This window comes from Hirundo rustica, chromosome 2, assembly GCF_015227805.2.
Source record: "Hirundo rustica isolate bHirRus1 chromosome 2, bHirRus1.pri.v3, whole genome shotgun sequence".
Classification (NCBI taxonomy): Eukaryota; Metazoa; Chordata; class Aves; order Passeriformes; family Hirundinidae; genus Hirundo; species Hirundo rustica.
Window position 1 is genome coordinate 328,567 of NC_053451.1, and position 26,066 is coordinate 354,632.

The following is a 26,066-nucleotide window of genomic DNA, read 5'->3' on the forward strand; positions in this document are numbered from 1 at the left end:
AGTCATCTGCAAGCCCCTGATGGCTTTGTCCAGTACACATAATCTGGCAAAACCCATCCTAGGTCTTAGACATTTATTTATTTAATGTATTCCAACTAAAATGAAGCCTGCGACAAACTAGCACCCCAAAGTGCATCTCCTGCTCCTGCCAAACCTTGGGATCTTCCATTGGGAAAGTTGCCACTGATCCTCAACCCAACAAGTGAAACAAAACCAAGAGAGGTTTCTAAATAATCCAAAGGCTGCAGGAAAAACGCAAAGCTGGGAGTTTTGAGGGGGATTTCCTCTGCGACCCTGTTTCTTGTGAGCCAAAGAGAAGATTCCTCCTCTCTTCAGCTACTTTTGCCACAGCCTGTGTATCCTTCACCAAATGCCATTTATCCCAGCCTGCAGCCCCCTGGAAACTGCAGCAGGAGCATCAATATTTCTCAGACAAAAGCGCAGTCTCAGAAATGTACACGGCTTGACAGAGCCGAAAGGAATTTCCCTTCCACCCACCCCCACGGCGCTGCTGCTGTCCCTGGAATCCATTTTTTAATCCAGTACCACAGGAGTGGTACAGCCACCTATCCCGGGCAAGGCAGGGCTGGGGACTGGCACGGAGCGACGCGCTGTTCAATCAAACAGGCTCTTGAAATATTTATTTTCTTTTCACTCACGCAACGTTAACAACAAAACAGAATCCCAGGGAGCCCACAGGATTTCAGAAATCATTCCTCTTCCAGCGGTGCTTCTACAGAATACAAAACTGATTTGCTTTCCGTGGAGGGTTCTGCTTGGTTGGGCTTTTTTTACGAGCTCACAAATCAAAGGGATAACGCGAGGAATCACTCCAAGTCAGACTCTCCAAGTTACTTCACCACGGAGGAATGTGACTTCACCACGATCACTCATGGGTATGATCCTGGGAAGAGAGACTCTGGAAACGCACGCTGGATTACTGAATCCCTAACAATCTGAACAAAGGAGTCGCCTGCAAAAGAGAATTTTGGCCAATCTGGGGACGTGGCTGGGGAAAGAACAATTTTGCATCTCGACTACTGAAGATCCATTGAATCCATCAGGAACCAAACCAGGGTGGACGCTACATCAGATGAATGCATTAACGCGGTGACTCACAGAGGGACGCGGAGAGCCAGCAATTGCTCTTGTAACACCTGAGTGCCATGGCCAAAGTGCCAGGAGGGCATTCCTCTCTGCAATGAGGCTCTCCTGTCTAATCCAGGCGCCTCCCAACCTGTCAGTCGTGTCAGGGAAGGGCTGCGGAGCGAGGCCAGGGCTGCTGTGCCCGGTGAATCACGGCTAAGTGGATCTCCACCAGGCCCAAGGCCACATCTGCCCCATCTGCGCCTCTCAAATGCTAAGAATTCCTGATGGCTCTTGTCATGGAATGCACAGGGCAGCTCCCAAATCACCACAGAACTCTGCCCCGGCGGAGCAAGGTTAAAATCATCGGACAGCAGCAAGGGATTACGGACACCAGGCCAAGAAACAAAAAAGGATTTCAGACATCCACCGGCAAAATATTGAGGAAAACTGCTCCAAAACATGTCTGCTCTTACACTCAAAAGTGACTCTTAGGTGAAAGCAAGCCCAGGAACTGTCTGTGGATAACTGAACCCTGAAGAAAAGCTCTCTGTGCATATGGAATTCCGGAAGGCAGGCAGTGAAATTATCTAGGAAGCAACAGTGGAAGCAAGGTCCTTCCTGCAATACTGGGGAGAACAGCTGCCTACACCACTGCATCAGCATCAGCAGGACTGACTCCAAGCTCTCCCAGGGTTCTTCCTACAGCCCATTCCATGTTTTTCCATCCCAAAGGCGCAGATCTCTCCCCAGCTGTGAGCAGCAGCTACAAGAAGGGAAGAACAAACACATTCCAGGGGCAGAAAACAGCCAAACTGCCACACTGTCCCTGCTGCTCTTGGGTCTTCCCCATAACTCAGGTTCAGAGTCCTCTGGCCTGGGATGTGTCTGCAGTAGATGGAGTTATCCAGGCTCTTCTTCCCAGAGAGGACTTGAAATGAGCACTAGGAAAACTGCAGGACTCTGAAATGGAGCTCGTGGTGTCCCCCCCTTGCCTTTCTGATTTACAATCCCCTCCAGCCTTGCCCAGGAAAGTGGCCTCCAGGCTTTTCCCACAGCTTAACCCCTAAGGCTGGCACTGGTGAGATGAAACCTGAGCTCCCAATGAAGCCGATTCCTCGTCTGCTTTAGGGGAAAAAAAAAAAAGTGTATATATAAAACCCAAACCTAAGGGACACTTCCAAGATGATTCTGTGATTCCACGGAGAAATCCTGAAGCCTTTGGCTGTGCTGCAATGCCCTCAGTGGATCTGGACTGCCAACAGCCCTTCTGCAGTTGGGTCCAAGAAAGCCTGAGAATTGATGGAGATTGTATGACTGACTACATGGGATTCCAGGAGGTCTTTCTTGTGGCAGCAGAGAAGAGGATCTCGCTTCCGAGGGCCTGAAGAGCTTTTCATGGTCTTCAGTAGAAGCTGCTTCCCAGCAAGGAAGTCCCTAAGAATTTAGATATTCTGGAGAACTAGTTCTAGGGGATGAATCTCACACCAACTTCTCACTGCTGCTGGACTGGGAGATGAGAGGATATGGATACATCACAGTGGCCTCTGGTGCAGTTTATTTACAATGGGAATCAGTGCTGGAAAACACCAGGATATTAACAAGCAGGAAACACACTAGGAGGCAAAAAAGAAGAAGACTCCATATTAACATCAAGGTATCCTCTGCAAACTCTGAGACAACCTAAATTTTGCTGTAAATTCTTAGGTCTTCTCTCTTTATTTACACATCAACCTACACTATCAAGCTTATCAATCACACCCTTCTCTCACTGCCTGGCTGGTCACAGGGACCTGGCTTCCACAGGCCATTTTGATAAGAAAACACATGAGATAAATGTGGGCAGTCTGGAAAGGGAAGCACACAGCTTCACCTGCCTCATCTCACCAGTATTTCTTGGCCAAGGGAGTGTGATGCAAATTGTTTCCACAGCACAGGGCCTTGGTTACTTAATGAAATATTATTTAAGCTAAATGCCATAAAATCTGTAATATTGCTTTCTGGCAGAAATCTGCTTTGCTCCTCCCTTCCCAGGAAGGAGGTTGCATCAGCATATGTAAATACATGGGAAATTTAAAAGGAACACAAACACCAAGTGTATTACTGGCTGTGATTCAGACCTGTTTGTTTATCTGTGGTTTTTAGCACCATGCTAGAATTCCAGCCTCCCACCTCGAGAGCCAAACAGGCAGTGAGAGCAGGAGCTCTGCTCAGGGACACAGCTCCATGGAGCCTTACCACTGGAATCCACCAATGGGCTCTGTAAACCTGTGACGGATCAGGAACGTTGCAACAGCTTCAGCAACCTGAGAGAAGGGAAAAAAATAGCTCAGGATTTAAAGATGCACAGAGAGAACACAAAACCCAGTCAGTTTTCAAAGCCTGCAGTGTTTCTGACAACAGTTCACGTCCTCAGGGTTCTCTTGCTGAACCGTTTGCTCCTTTAAAACGAGAGCTCTGTGTAACACACTTCCAGCTTTACTCCAACACCGACCCTGCCATCAAGAAGTGTCCCAACTTTTTCTCCACCCATTTCAGTAATTCTTAAAACAATGTCTAAGTTTAGCAGGTAGAACAGGTACATTCAGGATGCAAGACAGTAACCTGGAATGGTTTGGGTTGGGAGGAAGAGTAAAGCTCGTCCAGTTCCAAGCCCTGCCATGGGCAGGGACACCTTCCACCAGACCAGGCTGCTCCAAGCCCCGTCCAACCTGGTCAGTACTGCTTAGAATGTACAAAAAAGGATTAACAACTGAAGAACTCAGTATGTTTAGATAAAAATACCTACTTCAAACTGGTAAAATGAAGCACAGAAAGGCTGAGTTTTAACACAGCTGTGGGTGCAGAATGAGCTTTAAAACCAGATGTGCTTCCAGCCACAGGCTCCACTGTCTGCACCACATTCCTGCTCCCATTTGGACACGAGCTCCGGCAGTGCCCAGAAGCAGCACTGCTCTGTCAAAGCTGCCTCAGGAACATTTGGTTTCTATTTGGAAAATGTGAGCCACCCAACTCAACAAAACACAGACCAACCCCTAAAGCTGCAGCTTAGTGCAAGGGATGGTGGGGAATTGCATGCGGAATGGAAGGGAGGAGAAATCCACACTCCACATGGGTAGAATTAAGTTCATCACCACGAGCCTGAGAGTTAAATCCATAGCCCAGTCCTGTGGCATGTAACGTCTTAGTCAGGGCTTTCCAGGCAGCTAAAAAATCCCAGCTGCTTGTGAAAGCCAGTTGTTGTGCCAAAAAATGCCCCTGAAGTATGATCTCTGCTCCATGGGTAAAGGAACAGATCCCTTTTTGCATTTCAGATCACGGCTTGTGTAGCTTCAACCCCACAGTGGGGGCTCACCTTGTCCGGAGCGTCTTCATGGACTGCGTGGCCACACTGAGGGAGGACCTGCATCTGGAACTTCCCTGTGGATTGAGAGAGTCAGCACGTCGATCTCACGCTCTGGAACGACTAACCTCACTAAATGCAGATGGAAAAGAGGCCCCAGGGATGGCAGGAAGTCTCGGCAGACTCCGCACCTTGCACGGCCGATGGTCTCCAAAGAACACATGGACCAGCTGCTTAATTCACCTTCTCCAGGTGTAACTAGAGCAGGAGAACTCCAGGTTCCCAGGAGTCAAAACGAAGCTGAACTTCTCAGAGCTTCTCAATGCAGGCAAGTGTCAGAGTTGGAACTCTCATTGGATTTACATTAAGGTAACGTTTATCCTGCTATCCAATACTTATTTTCCAGTACTGGTTGCTCTGGAAAGCTGGGATGGGAGTGGGGGGGTGAAACCCAACCCAAACCCCCAAACATGAATGAAGGTGCTTAATCTTGGTCTGCTGTCTGGGTGATGGGACAGTTTTGAATGGTCCCAAGTGTTCTAGCTAGGAACATCAGGAATGTAAATGGATTAGAAGGAAGCCCTCACACACTATCATTCTGATCCAAGAGCAGTGTGGCAGCTGAACACGAGATTGAACAAAACCCACGAAAAGAGCCCTTTGAATGGAACCTTTCCCTCCTCACCTTCCCCACCTTTCCTTGACCACAGTAGGAGAACACTATGGGATAGATGAATGCTTTCATGCCCATTTGTCTGGATATTGACTGTACCCATAGCTACAAGCTGTCATGCAAAAAGAGCATTACAGTAAGGCTGGAGTAACAATATTACATACTTACCTTGCATCTGTCCAATGGTCAGATCTTTATCCAGCCTGTCAACACCTACAATCAAATAAACAAATGTGTTGGAGAACAGCCAAGAGAGAACACAACTCTCTGAGCCAGGCTTTACTCCACATTTTAAAAGGGACATTAGCTTGAAAAACAGAAAATAAACATCTCTGACACACACAACAAGGACATTTCACTGCTGCACCTTGAGAGAGTAAAGTGACAAGAAAGAAACAGCCAAAAATGCAAGAGCACAGCCTTTCTTACAACTTCAAAAGATATTTGCACGCTGTATTTCCTGTTAAGGTACAAAAAGGGCTTAAAGCTGTATTTGACTTTGCTTGAGGAGTTCCAATCACACCAGGCTATTTTAAGAGACACAGAGAAGCCCAGGTATTCCCAGGAAACACCGCAGTCCATTGCTGACCCTGTTCTCTAAAATACAAGAGTGACATCACTGAAGTGCACACCAGGACTGGAAAAGACACCTACCAGCTAAAAGCAAAAGCTTTGGAGTCGGACAGCTTAGGAAGAGGTTGGATAAACCCCTGAACCAGCCATCCCAGTACTTTTCTGTCTTGGCCAGTTCGATTCTCCATGTGTATAAATGCTCCTTCTTTGTCTGCAGGGAGGAGAGAGAGCTCTGCATTAGTGATCAGTCACACAGCAGAAAGAAAACCACCCCAGGGAGCCACTTGCAAATGCATAAATATACAGACATAAAAAAGAAAAAAATACTGGCTCCCTCTGGTGGATTACACACTTCCAGGGATAACCCTCCTTGCTTCTACATCTCTCTCCAAATCAAAGCACATGACTAGGGAACAAGAAAGTCAGCAAGAGCTACACCAAGAGAAGAGTCTTCGGGAGAAGGCTGCACCATTCAGGGCAATCAGTTTGCTATTTTTTACTGACACAAACAGCTCACAAATTGTCTGAACATTTGGGCTTGGCTCTCATCCAGTCTCCTCTCCCTGGAGTGGTTCCCTTTCATATCAGAATGATTTGGATAACCACAGGTGACAGCTCTTGCAGGGGAAACTGAAAACACAGCAACAAACTCCCTACCTCTGTGTCATCCTCCTTCTTCCTTTTGTTGACAGAGCCTCCTCCTTCCTCATCCTCATCCTCCTCCTCCTCTTCCTCAATAATTCCCTCTACTATGGCTTTAGGGCCTTCAGGACTGGCAGCCCCTTCGCACCTGTGGAAATAAAATCAGAAACTGGTTCCCTGACAAAAGAAAAACTCCAAACCAAAACACCACCCAGGACTAAACCATAGGTGTTCTTCAAGCAAATTAGCTTGAAGAAATTTTCATTTTCAAGTGCACTTATACAGCAATGATATTGTAAAACAGAAAAAAATATTTTAAAATAATAAATAAACCAAAGGCCACCTACTGTTTGACTTGACCAACCATGGAAACTCTGGCAGATTCGAGATTTCTTATCTGTCCACTTTTTACACTAGGAAAAAAAGTAATAATCAGAAGACAGAAGTATTTACTGAAGAGATTCAAGAATCAGCAGGCCCAGAAGCAGGAGTTAAACTCCTCTACAGCTCAGGATTTCCCCAAACTATTCCCAAAGCTCCTGCTCTCAGACTGAACAGAGTGGCTCCCGCTAAACTTATGTGAACCTCCCGTTGTCACTGTAACTGTGAGCAAGAGGGAGAAGTGCTGGTGGGGAACCAGCAAAACAGGGTTAAACCATGGCAGGGGGCTGGGAGGGGGCCTGTAAACAGCCAGATTATGTGAAGTTTGTTTCCTTCAGGAGTAAAGCTACAAAGACAAGCGATCCCAGAGACCGAGCCCAAGCTTTACCTCCACTCAATGGCATTCTCAAGCGACTTGAATGTTTTGGGGCGACTCCTCAGGAAGTTCTGCATGCTGTTCAAGGCATCCATGGCTGTACCTAAAAGCAAATGATGTCATCTTCGTCAACTTCACGCCATCTGATGAAATTATTGCCACGTCCCTCTGTACAAAACCGGCTGCAACACGCTCAGAGGGAGCTGGAGCTCCCCAGTGATTTAACGCTGCTAAGGAAAGTACAGATTGGTATTCCTAAGCCAACAGCCATAGTGGAAGATCACTATTTGAACAGGCAGGCTGTTCAGACAGCAGGAGAAAACAGCCACCATTTATCAGCACCAGGCATTACAGCAAAAGTCAGCCTCTTCCCCACCAAGAAAGCCTTTCAAAGAAATCAGTGCCACAGTTCAGCTGACAAGGTGGTGTTAAGTCACAGGTTTGACTCAGTCATCTCAAAGGTCTTTTCCAACCTAGCCGATTCTCTGATTCTGCGAAATCAGCAGGAGAAGAGCAATCAGGGAGCGCACCTGGGAAAAGGAGGGGTCGCACTGGGAAGATTTTTGTGCGCGTAGGATCTGTTAGGAGGATGGAACCGGCTTAAAAACGGGGCAGAACTTCCCGCCTGGGGGGATTTGGGTCGAAGAGAAGAGGCAGAAGACAGCCGAGGGGCGGCGAGGCTCGCGGCGCAGCCGCACTCACCTTCCACGACGTCGATCATGCAGAGCCCCAGCAAGCTGGGCACCAGGTTGGCGACGGCGGTGTGCACGGCGATGGCCCCCCCCATGCTGTGCCCGATCAGCATGATGGGCGGCGGCAGGTCCCCGTACAGCGCCTCCACCACGTTCCCCACGTCTCTGCAAAGGGACAGCAAGGCAGGGATGGCACCCCCGCCTCCAGGGGGGGACAGGGGACGCGCCCGAGACGGGTGTGCGGCCCCAGAGCCTCTTCCAAGCCGCGGGCAAGGCACGAGCTGATCCTCCTGTGGCTGCTCCGCCTTAGTGCCGAAGCAGGAAACCCTGCAAGCCAACGCTTTCCGGAACATCCACGTAATTCCTCTCTTTCTTAACAGAGCCCTCATTTAAAAGGTACTAATATAAAAGATATTCGAGTAGCCTGGTCTAATGGATGGTCCCTGCCCACGTGGATGAAACTTATAGTCCCTTCCAGCCCAAATTCTGTGGTTCCTTGTAGAAAACATGTTAGGCTGACACTTGCTGGTGGAAATGTTACATAAAAGGGGAGTAAAAGCCGTCAAGTCATCTTGCGTGGAAGCACAAACCAAGAAATTCATTCTTCTTAAAAGAAGTAACTGGAATTAGAGAGAGAAGAATAACTGGCCCTACTGACCATGGCAAAGATGAACAACACTGAGCACCAGCAAAAAGATTGGGACTCTGTGAGCACAGATGCCACGGGGCAAGGGGCAATTTCCCAATCCTTCCCAAAAGGAACCTACTGTTAAACTGAAGTTGTCACTTCTCAACACTTTTCCCAGGATGGGAAAGCTGGCTGCTATGATTCTCAAACTCCAAAACAGCAGCAGAGCTAACAACTGAAAGCTACTGAAGAGCAGTCTAAAGCCACCCCCCAGCTGGCTCTCCTGACTACAACCATTCAGAGGAACCTGAGAACTGAGCGGTATTGAAAATGGAAAACGAGTGAAAAAAGTGAACAGGCTGACCAGCTTGTTTGCTCTGCTGGAGAAAACTCCTTGAGGATTTGATTTAAAAGAACCAACAGGAACACCAGCTATAATTTAAGGCTCCTATTTAAAAGATATTCAGGACAAAGTTTTAAGCTTATTGCTAAGAAGAGGGGAAGGTTTCAAAACAAAAGGAACGTGCTTTCCCCCCACAGCAGTGCTGCTCCAGATCTAAAATATTCTAATGATTTAATCCAGCATCTCCTCAGGACAGTTACACATCAGGATCTGACAAGGCATAAGCAGCAGGAATAAGGTATACAATGGAAGTCAGAATACATTTCACACATGGCCTCCCCTCAACAAACCAAGTGGATTTGTCCATGGGAAGGTTACAAAACCCTTCATCACTTAGTTGTAGTCACAGCAAAGAGCCTCTTTGTACTAAATATGGACAGAACATAATGTGCTTAGCAGTGGTTATTTGCTTTTCTTACAGTTTTGTCAAGAGGGGGGTGGATTTGCATGCCAAAGCGGGTCATGACAGTTTGGAAAAGCAATTCTGCGCTTGAAAATCCTGTGCCTGTGACCCAGACATCAGGGGTGCTACCAGGCCAATGTGGGCCTGCTCTGAACACTCACTCCAAGGGCTGAGGAAGAGTCAAGCTGGTGACTTCAGGCTAAACTACCCCATGGATGTCTAAGGAAAGCATTCCACCTCCATTAGGAACTCTTCAGCATGTTTAAAGTGCTCATTGCTTAAAACTCAGGGTACTCGGAGAACAACTCCAGTCCTTGGAATCTGACTCAGCTGGGAGAGACATCATTTCAAACTGTCCCAGAGTGGAAGGAAAGAAGGGGTAACTACCAGAATCATGTGAAATGAAACTGTCCCAGCTCCTTTGAATGAAGGCGCTGTGCCCTCAAGTAGTTTATTGTTCAGCCAAGGGAAGAAAACGGAGGTTTGCGAAAAGGGAAACAAGCATAAGTTTCCTTACTTTGACATAGTCTCTGCAGACAGATCTTCAGGATTCCTTACTTTTGTTTCTCCTGAAAAAAACCCAAAAGTTAAGTTCACTTAAGCTGAAAAACTTCAGGCCCCCTCAGGACTTAGAGCAGCGAGAGTACAAAGCTTTTAAGCACAGATATGAAGAGCAAGGCTACTGCAATGAACATGAATAATTAAGAAACACAAAATTAACAGGAACACTCGGTACTTTGGGTGGGAAACACTGCCCATAACTGTTCTTCATGGATCTTAAAATGAAGGAACGGTCCTTATTTCTCATGGCAAAGACGACCTACAGGTTATGGAAATATTAAAGCAATATGAAAAAGCGGGAGCGTGTAACACGCTGATTTGACTCCAGATTTATTTCTTTGACTTACCGTGGCCTCGGAGGTCTAAAGCCACAATCCTACACTGGATCCTGTTAATGATTGCAGACTGCAGGGAGAGAGAGAGAGAATATTGTTTGCAAAGTGGGATTAGCAACAACAAGCCCTCCCTAAAAACCCTTGGACTGGACAGGGTGTTACAGAGCGCAAGCAGAAATATTCCCTAAGACTGCCCTAAATGGGCCAAAGGCCCATCCTTGTTACCACTGTGAACATGGACAGTTATTTCACTGTGCGTAAGACGTGACCTGGGTCTCCTGAGATCACGAATTCAAGCCCTGCAGCACCTCTGAAAACTGGAACAGCAGTGGGATTATGGACACCAAAGGGATCCCCTTGCTTTTCAAGCCCCACACGGAACAAAATTACTCTTGGCTCCATGGCTGGCACGGAGGTGAAGCAACTGCTTTGCAGTACACGTTCAGTTTGCTCTCAAAGGATAGAATTTTACCAGCTGAAATGTATAAAAATTAATAGTCCAAAGAGGTCAGGGGGAACAGCTGAGGAACCTTTTTAAGGTAAGGCAGGGCATAATAACTGCAACACAATTATGGCTCTATTTGTCCCTGACAGATCAATTTAACTAAGTTATCTCAGGCATCACAGAGAAGTGGCATATTTTGTTGACAGGAAGACTTCTGTGTTAAGGAATCACTGATTATTTAAATAACAGCCTGGTAGAAGTGGGGGAATTTGGTGAAGGATTCTTAATAGAACCACCTCCGCAACTGGCAAAAGCTACCCAGACCTCAAAGCTACCCAGTCCTCTTCTTTTGATTTTCCAGCTATTCAGTTCTTAAATGACTGGAGCAGTTGCTTTCCCCAAACCCACTGAATCCACAGATTAGTATTTCCAGCCCCTAAAGACAGCCCATGCACCTCAGTGATAACCCCAGCCATGCAAGGATAATATTGTTATCTTTTAGAATACTGTTTCCCTGTGTTTCCCAGAGGTGAATGGAGAACTGCCTTCCACACTCACACAGCTCCACTTCCACACATGTATTTCCACAGAGCAGCAGCTTTACTTACAGTAAACACAGCCCAGGAGAGAGCAGAGTGGCCTCCACCGTGTAACAGCAGCAAGACAGGCCCCTCCACGCCACTTTTGTAAATTCGAAAAGTGTATGAACAGTTAAGGGCGTTTCACAGAGCTACTTCAAGGCAGTAGAATGGATTTTGGAGCTTGCAATACCCAACAGTATTTTATTTCCATCCTTCATTTCTCTGACCAACAGGAAATGTTCAAGCATTACCTGGACGAAAAATGTAACTCAAATGAAGCTTGAGGAGTTGTATACCTGCTCCCAGGTTTTCTCCCCTCCTATAATTCACTCATCCCCTGCCCTTTTCTCCCTGGGCACAACAGGGAAGTGAACTAAGAGAAAACTAGAAATCCATTAGTAAAAAAGATGGAGAGCTATTTTTTATACAGATAATGAGAGGACAAGGGAATGGTTTTGAACTAGAAGAGGGGAGATTTAAACTGAATGTTCCTAAGAAATTCTTTCCTGGCAGGGTGGTGAGGCCCTGGCACAGGGTGCCCAGAGAAGCTGTGGCTGCCCCTGGATCCCTGGCAGTGCCCAAGGCCAGACTGGACAGGGCTTGGAGCACTCTGGGACAGTGGAAGGTGTCCCTGCCCACAGCAGGGGTGGCACTGGGTGGGCTTTAAGGTCCCTTCCCACCCAAACCACGCTCTGGTGATTCCATGATTCATGATGGCACCTTGTCCACACTTGATGAAGGGCTGTGCACTCCCCCAGGGGTTTAATATAGAACAAAAAGTGTAATAGACCTATTTGGATAGGTTGTGTATAGAAGCATCCCAAATTCAAGCAACTCTTAGTTTAGGATTTATTCTGCCCCCTTCAGCAGAAGCTTGAGATCCCATATGATGTGAACTGTGGAAGCAGCTGAAATAATGATTGGGTTGGTGCCCACTGCTCTGCCCCAGGGACCTGGAGCTCCAGCACATCCCCTCTGTGCACAAACCCCAGCTGATGAAGAGACTTTTCTCACGTGTTGGTCACAGTTTCAGGCACTGAACAGTGATCTCACACCTCCCAGTGTGTTTGGAGAGAAGTAACTCAGAAGTTTGGGTTTCCTGATGGCATTCCTATCCTGGAAACATCTGCAGAAAAATCTCTGGCTGCACTGCCAGAAGACACTGATGGCATCACAACCTCTGCCTTGGCCAGAAATTTGGAAGTATTTACTCACACCTACATGTTTCTGTCGAGGTTTATCTGTTGTACTGCTGCTATTAATCCTGAGCACACGGTTCACTGATTCCCACTTAACCAACTGTAGTTAATAAAAACAAATGAACAGCTTTGGTGCTGACATGGTTTGAATTGTGAGAACCTGATGAGTGTTTCCCTGCAAAATATGCTATTGAACTGGTGGAAACACTTTTTAAAATTAGTGATTACAAAAGAAGCAATACCAGGAACCAGCCTTGCTGTCAGCCTAGGAGGGATAGTTCTAGTTACTGACACTGAGCCCTGCAAGAGACATAATGGAGGAGGAGAAAGAACACATGAAAAGCTGAAAAACCCCAATAAACTAAACAAAACATGGTATCTCCCCAATCTCTGAGATGACGACAATTTCAATGTGGAAAAAAAGGATATATCCTTGCCAGTGTCATTTTCTACCACAACGTCCTCCATAGACTCAAAGTACTGGCTCCAAAGCACTGGTGAAAAATCACGCTTTCTTCCTGGGCTGCAAGACAGAAAAAATTCCATAAGAAAGAGTTATTTTTAAAGTCTTCCACTGAAATTGGCATCCAGGCCTCCTCTCACTGAAGAGAACATGCTGGTGTTACACAACAGCTCAGACTGGAAGCAAACAGCGCATCAGTGAAATTCCCATACAATCACAATATTCAGAATTTTATTGTCACTGAAGAAATCCTCCCCTTCCCCCCTCCCTAACTGCTGCTCTTATTGAGGAAATGTAGTGGAAACAGAGAAAAGAATATTTTCCTCATCAAGTAATTCCAAGGAAGACTGAGCAACGGTGATTTAGACTACACAGACCCAAGCCAAGGGAAAATAAACAGAGCAGTGATACTGCCCCAGTGCAACCTCCGAGTCTGCAAGGATCCACAGACAAAAGGTGTCCATGTGACAAACCAATTTATTTTTTGCTTCCTTCAAAAGGTGCAGCTGTGCCCTCTCCTTGTACCCCCATTACTGACAAAAGGCTCCGCAATCCGAATTTTCCTGATGACTCAGTAGATGCAGAAGATGCTTCTCGGGCTGGTATTTACTCAGTAAGGCTAAAAGAGTAGTGCTTAATTTTGGAAGTGGCATAATTAGGCTCAATTCGAGCCCAGGATACAGGATGAGTAACAGTGCACCATTTTAACCACGTTTTTGCACTTCAGCTCTTCTGGGGGAGGCAGGCAGGCAGCACAGAATATTAAAATCAAGCATGGGCGTGAGGGGTGAAAGACCTTCACAGCAAAAAAATCCCTGCTGAAGTTTCTCCTGAATTCTTGGCTTCCTAAAGAAGTAGAAAATAACAAGACAAAGCAGCTTTTTAATTTTGTAGGAACAAAATTGGTTTCCCCTGGTGTTTCTAGGATATGAAACATAAACCAGCCACCCCTTGAACGGACCAAATTCCCTCCTGCGGGTTACCAGACTTCTTGTCAACTCTCAATTAAATAAAAAGAGATGTCGCACACCTACATAAATCCAGGAACTATTAATCTCTTTTACTGCCTCAGCTTAATCTCATTCTCTGATCAAGGAAAAAATATCACATTCAAAGCTCAATTTTTCCCTGGAAGCCATCCCAGCCCTGATCACATGCTCCCTCCATACCAGTTCTGGTTCTTTCTGGAGAGGGAGAGAACTGCCCACAGCTTGGATGACTTCCCTCCTCTGGTTTTTGAATAGGTAGGATGTGCAGTTAGCCAAAATGAACTCCATCACCCTTTCAAAACGCAGCATTTCAGCTGCAGTCAGACTTCTGCACACGGTGCAGCTGGTTTTGGGTTCCAGTGCCCCGAGCAATTCCAGGTGATCAGCAAACACCTGCCTGGCTACACCCCTCCCCACAGAAATCTGGTGAAGAGCAGAACTCCCAGGTAACCCAGCCCCTGCACTACTGCCACCCCAGAACTCTGGAAGGGAATTCTCTTACCTCCAGGGGAGGCAGAGCATGGGGAAGTGTGTCATGCTGGATGAAGTGCTTTGGCTCTGTGCCCAATGAAGCCATTTTTTGGAAGGAGGGCTACAGGATGGACAGCCACTGTTACAGGGGAACAGCAGCCTCTTGCCTGGTGCAAAGAAATCACCCGTCACTGGACCAGGCTGCTCCAAGCCCCATCCAGCCCTGCCTTGGACACTTCCAGGAATGAAAATGTCTGTGTCTCCTTCAAATGTCATTTCTGAGAGCACAGATCCACTGTTAGAACTTTCAGGCAAGATGCTGATACCAAGGCAGATCCATGGAGAGAGAGGATCTCATGAACTGCAAGAGGAAGCCACGAAACCAAGGCGGAGCCAATCCCTAGGAGCTTGCCACACTGCTGCATTTAGCAATGCTGCAAATTCAGCTTAACAAGAGGGAACACCTCCAGAGAAAATGTTAGTAGTGGTGTCATACGTGAACTACCTGGCAAAAACATACAGCAGAACTCCTGTGCTTGCAAGAGAATGGGGGCAGAGACTGAAGAGGAGCTGGGAATTAAAAACTATCATCACCTCTGAGGTAAATACCTATCTGTCATGATTTAAAACAGAATACTTGCCTCCAAGCAATGCTGAGGAAACATGAGTGACCTCAGGTTTAACCTGAACCCCCAAAAGGGCAAAATAACCATGAGGCTTTCCATAAAATCCCAGGTGACCAGAGGGTTGAGCAAAAACATTTCTCCAAAGGAAAGAGACTTTAATTTTGAGTTTTTCTAGAGCTGCTTTTTTTAGTGAAGCACCAACACACATTCAAAATTAGAGGTGTGCCTAACAAACAGCAGCTGTGGTTTTGCACCTTCCTATGCTGAAGCCATATTTTGCTGACCAATATTTAAGCTGACAGAACTAATTACAGCTTTTTAAAGTATCCAGCAAACCAAAGCAGAAATGGATGACATAGTAAGTTTTCTAGAATGATCCCTCAACTCCAAGCCAGCCAGCCAGCATCTTAAACTGGAATTACAAAACAAATTTTGGGCACCCTCTGCAGCTGTTTTATCCTATTGTGCAGTTTGTCCTCTTTATCATGTCCTCAATCCCTAGGATGCCCACATGGCTCAGCAAATCTCTCCCCAGTTTTGAAGGGGTTTTCTTTCAGGTGTTTTCCTAAAATGAAAAAAAAAGAAAAAAAAAAAGAAAGAAGGTTGCACCAAGCAGAAGGAACCATTTTCAGAAAGTCTTTTTTTCTGCTGAGAGCCCCTATTTAAAACTACTAAAGCAAATATAGAACAAGTGCATGAATGAAGAGATTTCATTCTCGTGTCGTATTTGAACCCAACCAAATGAAACAACATCTCCAAGTAAGAACTGCCACGGCTGACAAGTTGTATTTAGGAATTCTAAAAATTGACAAGGACAGTATCTTAACTTCTGCCTTAGAGATGCTGAATACATAAAATGTTGTGGGTTTTTTTATTAAAAGGATTCCAAGGGGAAAAAATGGATTAAAAAGGAAAAGAATGAGTTGGAATTGCCATGATTGAATTACAGGGATCTGATCCAATCTTGCCCTTCTAGATAATGAAAATATCTTCAGCGATTGTACCTGATTTTTACTCACACATTGGAAAGGAACAGCAAACTGACTTTCACTTTTAAATCCCATTCAGGTGCTCAACTCTGAATGAGCCACCAGCAAAAAACAAAAGGCAAAAAACAAGACAGGAAACGCAGCAGCTGCTACAGCTGTTGGGATCTGCTGCCCTGGGTCTGGGGCCTCTTGCTCCACCACTGCCTTTACAAATCCTATACTTTTATTTCTCCACGGGCCATAAAGCCTGATTTTGTTTCCATTTCAGTCGAGCAATTCGAAGGAATCACTTGCAGCACGCAGGCAATTCCCAACACAGCCTTGGCCGGGAGCGCTCCGTAAAGAAATGGACACGGAATTATTTTAGCGGCCGAGTTTCACATGCTGCTTGAGCTGAAGAGAACCTCCAGCTTCCTTTGGAAAAAGCCTTTTGGAACCATCACTTCATTGGGCAGTTCTGCTGGAGAGCGCTTAAATCCAGGGAGGAGAGGACTGCGCTAGCAAAGCAGGAACCGATGCCACGCGCTACGAAATACAGTGAATTTCTAAGCACGCATCCCACGCTCCCACAAAACCCAGCCCAAACTAGGCTGCAGGAGCCGTGCTGGAGATCAGGGGAAACTCCCTCCCCAGAAGGGTCTGTCCAGCCCTGGCACAGCTGCCCAGGGCAGAGGTGAGTGCCCATCCCTGGAGCAGTGTGGATGGGGCGCTCGGGCACGTGGGATAATGGTGGCCTTGGCAGGGCTGGGGGAACGGCTGGACTCCGAGATCTTGGAGGGTTTTTCCAACCTGAACAATTCCATGTTTCAATTTGCTTCGGACAGTTTGACTGCTCAAATGAGACTCTCCCACGGAGAGACATAAGGAAGTGACTGTACTGAAAAATAGCAAAAAATGACTTTAAAGAAAAAGCTAGAAACAAGTTTATTTTCACATACTTAAATGGAGCAACAGGTGCCATTTTTTTTACGAACTACTGAAACACATATTAACCTCTTAACAGCATATTACCAAAAAATGCAAGACTTTATTTTGGATAAGAAGTCCTTGGTGAATTTTATTTTTCTGTAGCAATCTCACATGCTTGACCCTCTGCTTCTCTGCTTTCAGCCACACCACAGTCACATTAAGATGACCTGCATGGTGGAAAAAAAAAGGGAATAAAAAGAAAGTGCCCAACACACCAGTCAGAGGATTTAGCCACAGAAAAATCAAGTTGCTGGCACTCTTGGATATTAAGTTTAAACACAATTTTTTAACAGTCTGGCCTGCAATTCAAGAAATTGAAAGCACAGAAATAAATCACATTTATAAATGTGAGATGCTTAATGCAGCAAATAAATGTTTTCCTCAGTTTAGTTATTCTTGTTCCCTGTAAAAGTTTGGATTTTGAAGGACTATTCAGTGCAGCCCTGTACATCTGCCAGCACTGTAAATCACACTGTGTTTTCCCTGTGCAACTAATTCCATTCTCTTTTGGTGGAATTCTCTTCAGGGGGAATCTTGCTCTTGTTTGCGCTGAACTGAACTTTGATAAGGATAAACTCAGCCTAAGCTCAACTTTCTATCCCACTTCCTCTCGTTTCCTTCTCACAGAAGCCGCGGGCCCCTCCGGATGAGGCCATTCCACGTCGGATTATTCCTCCCACAACACGAACATCACCCATAGAGGGATTTACTGGGTAGGTGGCAGATGGGTAAATCAAAAATACACTGTGCTGTGCAACCACAATGTGATTATGAACTACTCCCCAGTGCTTCCAAGGGAAGAATTCCAGGGGAATTCTCCATCCTTAAGTGCAACACTGGATTTTGTGTCAGTGCTCTCTGAGAGCATTTGGAAAAGAAAAAAGGAGGTTTGTAAAACGACATAAAATAAACTTTCCTTCATAATCATTTCCCTAACAACGTTTAAAACCTCTGCAATGTATGGTAAGAGAGGAAGAATTACAGAATTTAATATGTGTTTCACCCTTAGCCACTGGTGAAACTTCTCCCACGGCTCCCAGAATGTGCTCTCAACCTCTGCTCGAAAGATTAGAGTATCCCAGACTTTTCCAACATCTGGAAACGCAGATGTAAGCAGGGACTAAAGTCACAGAGCTCACCTACTTCACATGGGTGCCTGTGGCTGAGAAGTCCCGTTTCACAGAATCATGGAATAGTCTGACTTGGAAAGGGACCCATCACAAGGATTATCAAAGTCCAGCTCCAGCTCAGGAATTCAGCTCCTGAGAATTTCCATACACCTCTCCCCGCAGCCACACTCCGGGGTACGACCCAGACATCGCGCTTGACCCTTCCCCCAAACACTGATGGCGACAGGACCGGGAGGGAAGGGCTGGAGAGCGGATCCCAGCGCCTGCCACCTTCCCCCATCTGGGCAGTGACACCCTTGCGGCTGGAGAAGCCTGATCCAGATGTCACTCTCCTGGAGCACTGGGAAGCAGGACCAACCCTCCCTCCAGAGCCCCTAAGAATGACCGCCCCTGGCTCCATATCGCCCAGTAATGACCATTCCCTCTGTCCCGATCCCCAGGACGAGCTCCCCTCTGTCCCGATCCCCCGATCGTGACCTGTCCCTCTGTGCCGATCCCCCGGTCGTGCCCGTTCCCTCCGTCCAGATCTCGGAATGACGTGCCTCCCTCCCTCGTAGATCCCCCCAGCAAAGACCACCCGTCCCTCCAGACCCCCATCACGAGCCCCGCTCCCTCCAGAGCCTCCCCTCGCCGCGATCTCCGCATCCGCCCCTGCCCTTCCTCCGCCTACCCCATGCGCATCTTGGACCCGGACTGGCCGCCGCCGCCGGGCAAGGGGGGCCGAGGCGGGAGGCGGCCCAGGTGCAGCTGCTTCTCCAGGGCCGACATGACAGCTAGGGACGCACCGGGAACACCGGGACCCCCCGAGCCGCCCCCGCCGCCCCGCCCCGCCCCGCCGGAAGCGGCTCCCCTAACAGCGCCGCCACGCGGCACCGAGGGCACCCGCCCGCTTGGCACCAAGGGAAACGTAGTCCGCGCCCCTCTCGTGCCCTCCGCGCGCGGGGCGTGACGGGAGCTGTAGTCCCCCGCCGCGGCGGCGGTTGCCGGGCGGGAGGCGCGGGCGGAATGCGGCGGAGGGGAGGTGCGGAGAGGGTCGGAGCGGCGGAGCGGGGGCTTGGCGGGATACAGCGGGGGTAGAAGGGTGCCGCGCCGGGACGGGAAGCGCCGCGGGCGCTCGGGGTGATGTCCGGGCCGCTGACGCCTCCTGTCCCCGCAGGTCCCGGCGACCCCGCCGCCGCCACCAGCCTCCCGCCGCTCGTGCAGGGCCCGGCGCGCTGCTTCCTGCGCTGCACCGTGTCCCGCGTGCTGTGGGCGGCCCCGCAGCCGCCCGCCGTGGTGCGCCTGCGGTGGTGGGGAGAGACCGGCGGCGGCACCGTGCTCCAGCCCGCCTCCCGGCCCGGGCAGCCCGCCGGGAGAACCAGCGCCCGCTTCGCCGTGCGCTGCGGGCCCCGGCAGCTCACCGCGTACCTGGCAGGTAGACACGGGGGAGCCGGGCCGTTCGCTAGGGCTACGGGAGGACGCGGTCCCAAGGCGTGCCAGGGGAGCTTGGGCATCGGGGGGAATTCCTTCACGGCAAGGGTGCTCTGCCTTTGGGAATGGGCTGCCCGGGCGGGTTACACTCGAGCGGTGGTGTGCCGTGTCCCTTTGTCCCGTCATAAGCGTTCCGTTTCTGGTAATCCTGTATTTATTTATCATAATTTATTACCGGTAATAGTGTACGTATTGACCCTTCTTTACCTGCTGCCTCGTTATCGTAATTTCCTTGTACAACACAGCGCTTATCTCCGGCATTTCTGTCATTTTAGCCACAAAGTGTGAGTTGTGACCGTGAGACTGAGCTGAAGATGTTCCTGATTTTTGCAGATATGGGCGTTCTTGTGCTGGAGGTTCTGACCAAACTTGACCACCTCCCCCTTGGCAGAGCACAGATCACTAAGCTGTCCCAGCTCTCTCCCAGCCATCCCATCAAAGGGTCTTTCGCTGTGGTGTCACCAACATCGGATAAACTTGGAGAGCTGCAGGTGATCTTGACGTCTTTGCTCATTGTTATAAATTATGTGCTGTGTCACTGGTGTAGTCAGGTGCAGGATCGAGCTGTACATGGCACACTGCAGGCTTGCTCTCTGTCCCAGGCATTTCTGAGCTAAGGTAACAAATGAAAAAACAAATACTGCTTGTGTTGGCTTGATTTTGTTTAGAGGGATGTGGGGTAGTTGAGCTTAAGGAGGAACGTGTGGTCATCTCTACACTGAGAGTGAGTATTAACAGTGGGTTTTAAAGTGGATATTTCGTTCTTACTCCTCGCTGGGCTGGAATAATAGAATATTTTGACATCTGGCATTAAGGAAGTTGTCTTGCAGCCCTGGCTCTGGAATATTAATTATGAAAGATAGTTGACTGGGATTTGAAAACATGTAAACATGTAGTTGTAAATATGTATCATAGCTGGATAATGTTAATATGACTTTATGTAGAAAAGCAACAGTTTTTCTTTGCACGACAAGTGAAGTTGAATGCAGTATTTACTGCACTTAATCAAGGACAGAACAAAGTAATATTTTCACATCTCATCTTTCAGGTCTCGCTGGTTCTAGAACCTCTGCCAGAGCTGTATGGCACCAGCAGCTCTGTGCCGACCACAGAAGGAGGTTTAGATGCTGCTGCTGCTCAGGGAAGCAGCAAGTCCCAGCTCCCTGCTCCATCCCAGCAGCCCAGGCACACACGAGTGACTGCTGAACAGGAGTCTGTTGACAACAGCAAAGCCGTAACTCCTAGGTACCTTCTTTTTTTCCTCATGACAAAATTGTGGTTTATTCTGCACTTCACACAGAATTTTTCAGTAGTGGCAGTACACTTGTGAGTTATGGGATGCTTAATCTTTTCAAACATACATTTTATATGAAATCCAGAATGTTGAGGAGTTCCAAGGTGATAGGGACAACTTCTTGTCTGATAGAAATTTGCATCTTATGTTGACTCAGTTCAAGTCATGCAAATTCACACAAGAGGTGCCTCAAATCAGGAATCACAGAATTATTTGGGTTGGAAGGGATCTTAAGGTTCATCTCATTTCAGCCCTGCTGCTAGAGCACCTTCCACTGTCCCAGGCTGCTCCAAGCCCCATCCAGCCTGGCCTTGGACATTTCCAGGGATGAGCCAGCCACAGCTTCTTTGGACTCTTCACAGAGTCTCACCGTGCTCCAGCAAAGAAACTTCTCCCGATATCTGATCTAAACCTACGCTCCGGCAGTGGGAATCTGTTCCTCTTGTCATGTCACAAAAGATCTTTTGAAAAGCTTTTTTAAAAAAAAATCTTTTACTTGCAGCTTGTGTCAGTGTCTCTGATGGTCAGTGGCAAGTGAGGAATCATTAAAATAACATGTCATGTTTCCTTTGGGAGCATGTCCTGAGGGGAGGATTTGCGGAGTTCTGAACCCCTTTCCCCACCCACCTGAGTTGTTACTGAGATAAGGTTTCCTTTTTCACTAGGGGAAAGGACCATTTGCTCCCCCAAGAGGACTCTGAGAACATGAAGGACACCTCTTCTGCTTCTCATCACCGTGTGATTTTACCAGATGAACATTTGAAAGTGAACCCTTCAGATGAGCTCCTGTCGTTTCCCACCGACGCCGATCCCGAAGCGTTTCCCCCAAGGAGCACACGGGTGCTCTCCGTGCACAACCCAGCTACAAAAGACCTGCTGTCAGGTTTGTGTGCAACTGGCTTCGTCCTTTAGATTTCACTGCAAACAACCCTTGATGCTGTTTCGTGTTCCTGTGTGGAGAGGAGATTTTCTGAAGGGAGGGAGAGACTTCAGACCCTCTCGCTGCATTACGCCAAAAGGGCCTTTACTTAAAAACTACTGTAGCCTGGGCTGAATTGAAATAAGCATTGGAGTAGGGCATGTTTCCATATGTGCTGTCTTTTGAGTTTCATATTTACAGAAAAGAACAGAAATTAGACATCCTGAAGTGACAAACTACTCTTCCCTGAATTAGTCCTGCTTCTGTATCCTAATAATGCCCTTCCAATACCTGACTCTGTCTACAGCTGAGTGGGAGACTGTTGGAGGATCACTCTCCCTCACTCCCAGCTGAGCGGTTTTCTGGTGTATAAAACATATTTGATCCCCAGTGTGTCAAGATCTCTTTTTAACAGCAGAAAACAGAAGTTTCTTGACTGTAACTGACACATTTGTTGTGTCTATACATTGCTTTTATATCACATTAAATGCTGAAATGTAATCTTTCTGCTTATTTCCCAGCTCTCTTGGACCAAGGCAGTAAACTCCGTGATGCCATGGTTGTTTCTGCAATGAAGTCCAGCCCAGACATGGAGATTGAACTGAATAAAATGTCTCATTTTGTAGAGAGAGACGATTTTAAAGGACTAACAAAGTGAGTTTGGATTGAGGGAAGTGAGATTCAAGCTCCAAACCATAAATTTTGAGGCTTTATCCGGAAAACTGTAGATACTGAGATTCATAGGATGTGTTTTAGGATTCATTTAGGGTGAAAGCAGCACATCATTCAAATGAGAAGTTAATTTCTCCCTGTGAATAAATGCCTAAATTTTGTGAATTCATTTTCATCTTCATGTAGTAACCCTTGATTTAAGTAATTAATTTTAATTTCATTTCTTAGTATATTTGTTTTTAGTTCAAAGTTATTTGGCAAGGAAATATTAAATGTTGGTGGGGAGTAAGAGGAGTGCAGGAAAGTGCAAGTGAAATGGCACTGCATCACAAAGAACAGCTTTTCAGAGAAGTGTAAGCAATTGATGACCTAAATGCATGTTTTATTCTTAGGAGAGAAGAAACTTAGATTTCTTGGTTTACCTCTGGAAAAATATGAATATTGCCTGTTGTTCTGTGATAACCAGAAAGCAATATCATTTTCTTTGACAGTCAGTGATCCTATTGCAAACTCCGTTTCATTTATTTCTGCACAAACTATTTGTATTTGTGTAAAAGTAGATTATTTTGGACTTCCCAGAAAAAAAATGATAGACTAATTAATGGATTAATCTTGCCTGTGCCTTAATGTCTTATTTTCCCTTTTACTGCTGTCTGTGCTTCCATCGCCATTACCCAGGAGCCCAAAATGCTTGAAGTCCAGTTTTGTGCCTACTCCTGAAGATCCCCATCACTTTGGATCTGAAGTTTCAGGTCAGCAATTTGACCTAAACTCTGAAGAAAGAGCAATCCAGTTACTGTTGGGCAGGTGAGTGTGATGCGCTGGAGGCTTCTGCAAGATTGTTCTTACCTGACCATTTTGAAAAATGTCTCTTGACTCTTCAAGTTGTCCATGTTTTTGGGAATGTAACCAGTGACTCGTGTGCAAGTGATGGAGGTGTTTTGTAGCTCAGCTTTAATGACAACCTGCATAGCTCCAAGTCACTTGGTGTAAAAGTGATGTCAGAAAGATGAACCACGATCTTTGACAAAACTAAGTTATTTAATAGTTGTAACTGTTGTGGCCTAAAATATTACATAAAGTAAGTACATAAAGCAAATGCCATGTTTCTTTGAAGAGGAAACGCTCTGTAAATTAAAATGAATGAGAAACAATAGCTATTTTTGATCTTTTCTCCAGATATTAAATGGACCTTTTCCTCTCATTTTGCATAGCAGGAGCATAAATGATTCTTCCATTGTCTCCACATCTGCGCCCTGATTACACAGCCTCTGGGTCAGATATGGTTCAGGTTTTCAGTTCATGTTTCTTGTGCCCTGCACTTACTTTTTCACTGTGGTTTATCAGTAGATGACACTGTAGTGCTGCAGACCATAAAATGATTTTAAACTCACAGAGGAAACTCTTAAACCAAACTAACCCCAGCTTGTGTCTAAAGATACTTGTGTTTGCACCTACTCAGGTATACCTTGGGGTATTTTTTTAATCAAAATAAATTGTCCTTAAGTGTTACTGGTATCTTAAAGCATTGCAGAAGTTATAAAGTAGTGAAGGGTAAAAATTAGAGGTAGATATTCATAGGTAGATTTTATGATGAAAGTCATCGAGGTCTGGAGTCGGTTTTCCCGAGAGGTTGTGGAACGTGCAGCTTTCAAGATACCCAAATTCCAACTGGACAAAGCTTTATTTGCGTCCCTTCCCTTTGAGCAGGGGTTGGACTGAGTGATCCCCAGAGATGTGTTCTAACCCCAGCTGTCCCGCACTCCACACACCCTGCTTTGCTGTTGGGGCAGGGATGTTATCCTGAGGGAACCCTTCTGGCTGGGTCACAGATGTGCTGAGTGAGCACAGCTCTGTCTGCAGCCAGCAGAGCCCAGATGCAGGATGAAATAGGCAGTATTGGCCACAACCCTTCGAGACTGACTGCAGAACTTGGGACACTAAGGTGGGTTTCTCTCTCTTGTATCCACAGTGCTGATTTCTCTCCGGGGCATTTTTGGGATCAAACAGGCTCCCTGTGGGATTCTCTCTCCCTTGGCAGTGAGGGATACGACAGTGAACTCGGTGCTCCCCATTATGACCAGAGTTTGCTGGAGAAGCTTTTTTACACAGCTCCTGTAAGTGCAGATCCAAAGGAAAATGTGTACGAAAATGGAACTTTGCATGATCAAAAAACCTTCAGATTTCAGTATTTTTGAGGCTGAATAAGCATTAAGTATAATATAAAGGCTTGTGAGCATGTACATGCATTGCTTAAAATTAATATTTTTAAAAGAATATTGTTGGAAATTGCTGGGATTGGGGCTGTCTGTTTTGTTTTTTAAATGCCTGAAATTTTGATACCATTTTAATTGTTTCAAATGATGCAGTGCACAAGTTGTTTTCCATTTATGTATTGTCACCATTATGGAACTCTCTGTACAACGATAATTAACTTTGTATTTATGTGCATTATTTCTGCTTTAGAAATCTGATTCCAGTTTGAGTGATTTCCTCAGTGATGATGATGTTAAACCCTCAAAAAAAGCATCCAAGACCGAAACTCTCAAAAAGGCAGGCCCTGTGAATGCACAGAAGGATTTTCCTGCCTTTGTTCAGAATGGGACAGAAACTAAACCCAGGTAGTTACAAACCCAGGTAGTGACTTCTGTTCTGACCTCATCTGAATTGTATTCCCTTTTTTTCATGATGGAACCAATAACAGTGTCCCTAAAGATCCAGTTACCAAGCTTATCTTGTACAATACAGTTAGTGTAGAAGTGTTTGTTTTTGTTTTTTTGTTTTTTTGGTTTTTTTTTCCTAATTTAGGTCCAAACAAATATTTCTGGTTTTTTTTTCTGACTAACACTGCTGTTTTTACTTCAGGTAAAATTCATATCCCTAGGGGAACCAACACAAAATCACTTGCTATTCAAGTCTTGCAAATTACACAAGTGAGATTTAAAATTATGGCAGAAATCCTGTTGCTGTTCCTCTGCAGCAGAGCCTTGTCCTTGTGTATAACTGTGTCACCTCCCTGCTTTTGTACATGGTATTAAATGAGGCTTTTCTTTTTGAAGAGTTAGGATAAGATTTTTTCAGATCAATGATGTGGAACGTGCACTTTCTGGGTTGTTTTTTTTTTTTTTTTCAGTTATGGACCCCAGATATTGTAAGATTTTTGTTACAGAGAATTACAGGGACCACCAAATTTGTTGTAAAAATATGTTAAAAAATGTATATTTTAGTGAACCTTGGTCAGGTTTTAAGTAACATCCCTCCATGCTAGGTCATGTCAAGAGTGTTTCTGCAGTCCTGAATCTCAGTTTTGTCTCTCCAGCTGCCCTCCCACTGCTCCTTCAGAAGACCACAGAGAAATGGCTCTTCTCACATCCTTGGGTGCAGACAGGTTGGCATTGCTGCAGCAAATCCACCTGGCCAGAGTCACCATTGAAAGCTTGAAAATTCCTCCTGAGAGCATCCAGATCTCCCCAAGGAGGAAAGGTTTACTGGGGAAACCTCCACGACCTATGTCTGTCCATAAGTGGTAAGGGGGATTGTTTCTTCCCAGTCTGTTTACTGTGCCTTCAGGGGAGATTTCCCTGAGGTCTCTTGTGTACTGCAGCTTCCCCAAGCTCTCCAGGTTTCTGAGGCCTCGCTATTTCTCTTCTCCTCTAAGGAAATTGTATCCCAGAGATGTGACTAATTTATCCTGGTGTGGGCTCACTTCAGGCTGTGCCTTTCCCAGGGTTTTGGGGAGGTACAGATGTACTT

General features: G+C 46.4%; 2 protein-coding genes across 2 annotated transcripts in view; one reads left to right on the top strand and one right to left on the bottom strand.

Moving 5' to 3' along the window:
* Positions 1-625: 625 nt before the first annotated feature.
* PPME1 (protein phosphatase methylesterase 1) lies at positions 626-18,779 on the bottom strand. The gene is made up of 14 exons (XM_058419335.1): positions 18,629-18,779; positions 12,750-12,844; positions 11,150-11,241; positions 10,109-10,166; positions 9,718-9,769; positions 7,777-7,931; positions 7,087-7,177; positions 6,665-6,730; positions 6,333-6,465; positions 5,757-5,886; positions 5,271-5,315; positions 4,442-4,506; positions 3,325-3,392; positions 626-2,702 (listed from the first exon to the last, which is right to left on the bottom strand). The coding sequence occupies exons 1-14, from the start codon at positions 18,724-18,726 to the stop codon at positions 2,684-2,686; spliced, it is 1,167 nt and encodes a 388-aa protein (XP_058275318.1). The 5' UTR covers positions 18,727-18,779; the 3' UTR covers positions 626-2,683.
* Positions 18,780-19,258: 479 nt separating this feature from the next.
* The window catches only part of C2CD3 (C2 domain containing 3 centriole elongation regulator), a 38,496-nt gene continuing 31,688 nt past the window's right edge, over positions 19,259-26,066 (top strand). The window contains exons 1-9 of the mRNA XM_040089498.2: positions 19,259-19,372; positions 19,762-19,919; positions 20,477-20,673; positions 21,388-21,605; positions 22,163-22,295; positions 22,992-23,120; positions 24,286-24,430; positions 24,780-24,934; positions 25,633-25,839. Of these exons, the coding sequence (XP_039945432.1) occupies positions 19,764-19,919; positions 20,477-20,673; positions 21,388-21,605; positions 22,163-22,295; positions 22,992-23,120; positions 24,286-24,430; positions 24,780-24,934; positions 25,633-25,839 (1,340 nt within the window). The 5' untranslated portion in view covers positions 19,259-19,372; positions 19,762-19,763. The remainder of the gene's footprint in view (positions 19,373-19,761; positions 19,920-20,476; positions 20,674-21,387; positions 21,606-22,162; positions 22,296-22,991; positions 23,121-24,285; positions 24,431-24,779; positions 24,935-25,632; positions 25,840-26,066) is intronic.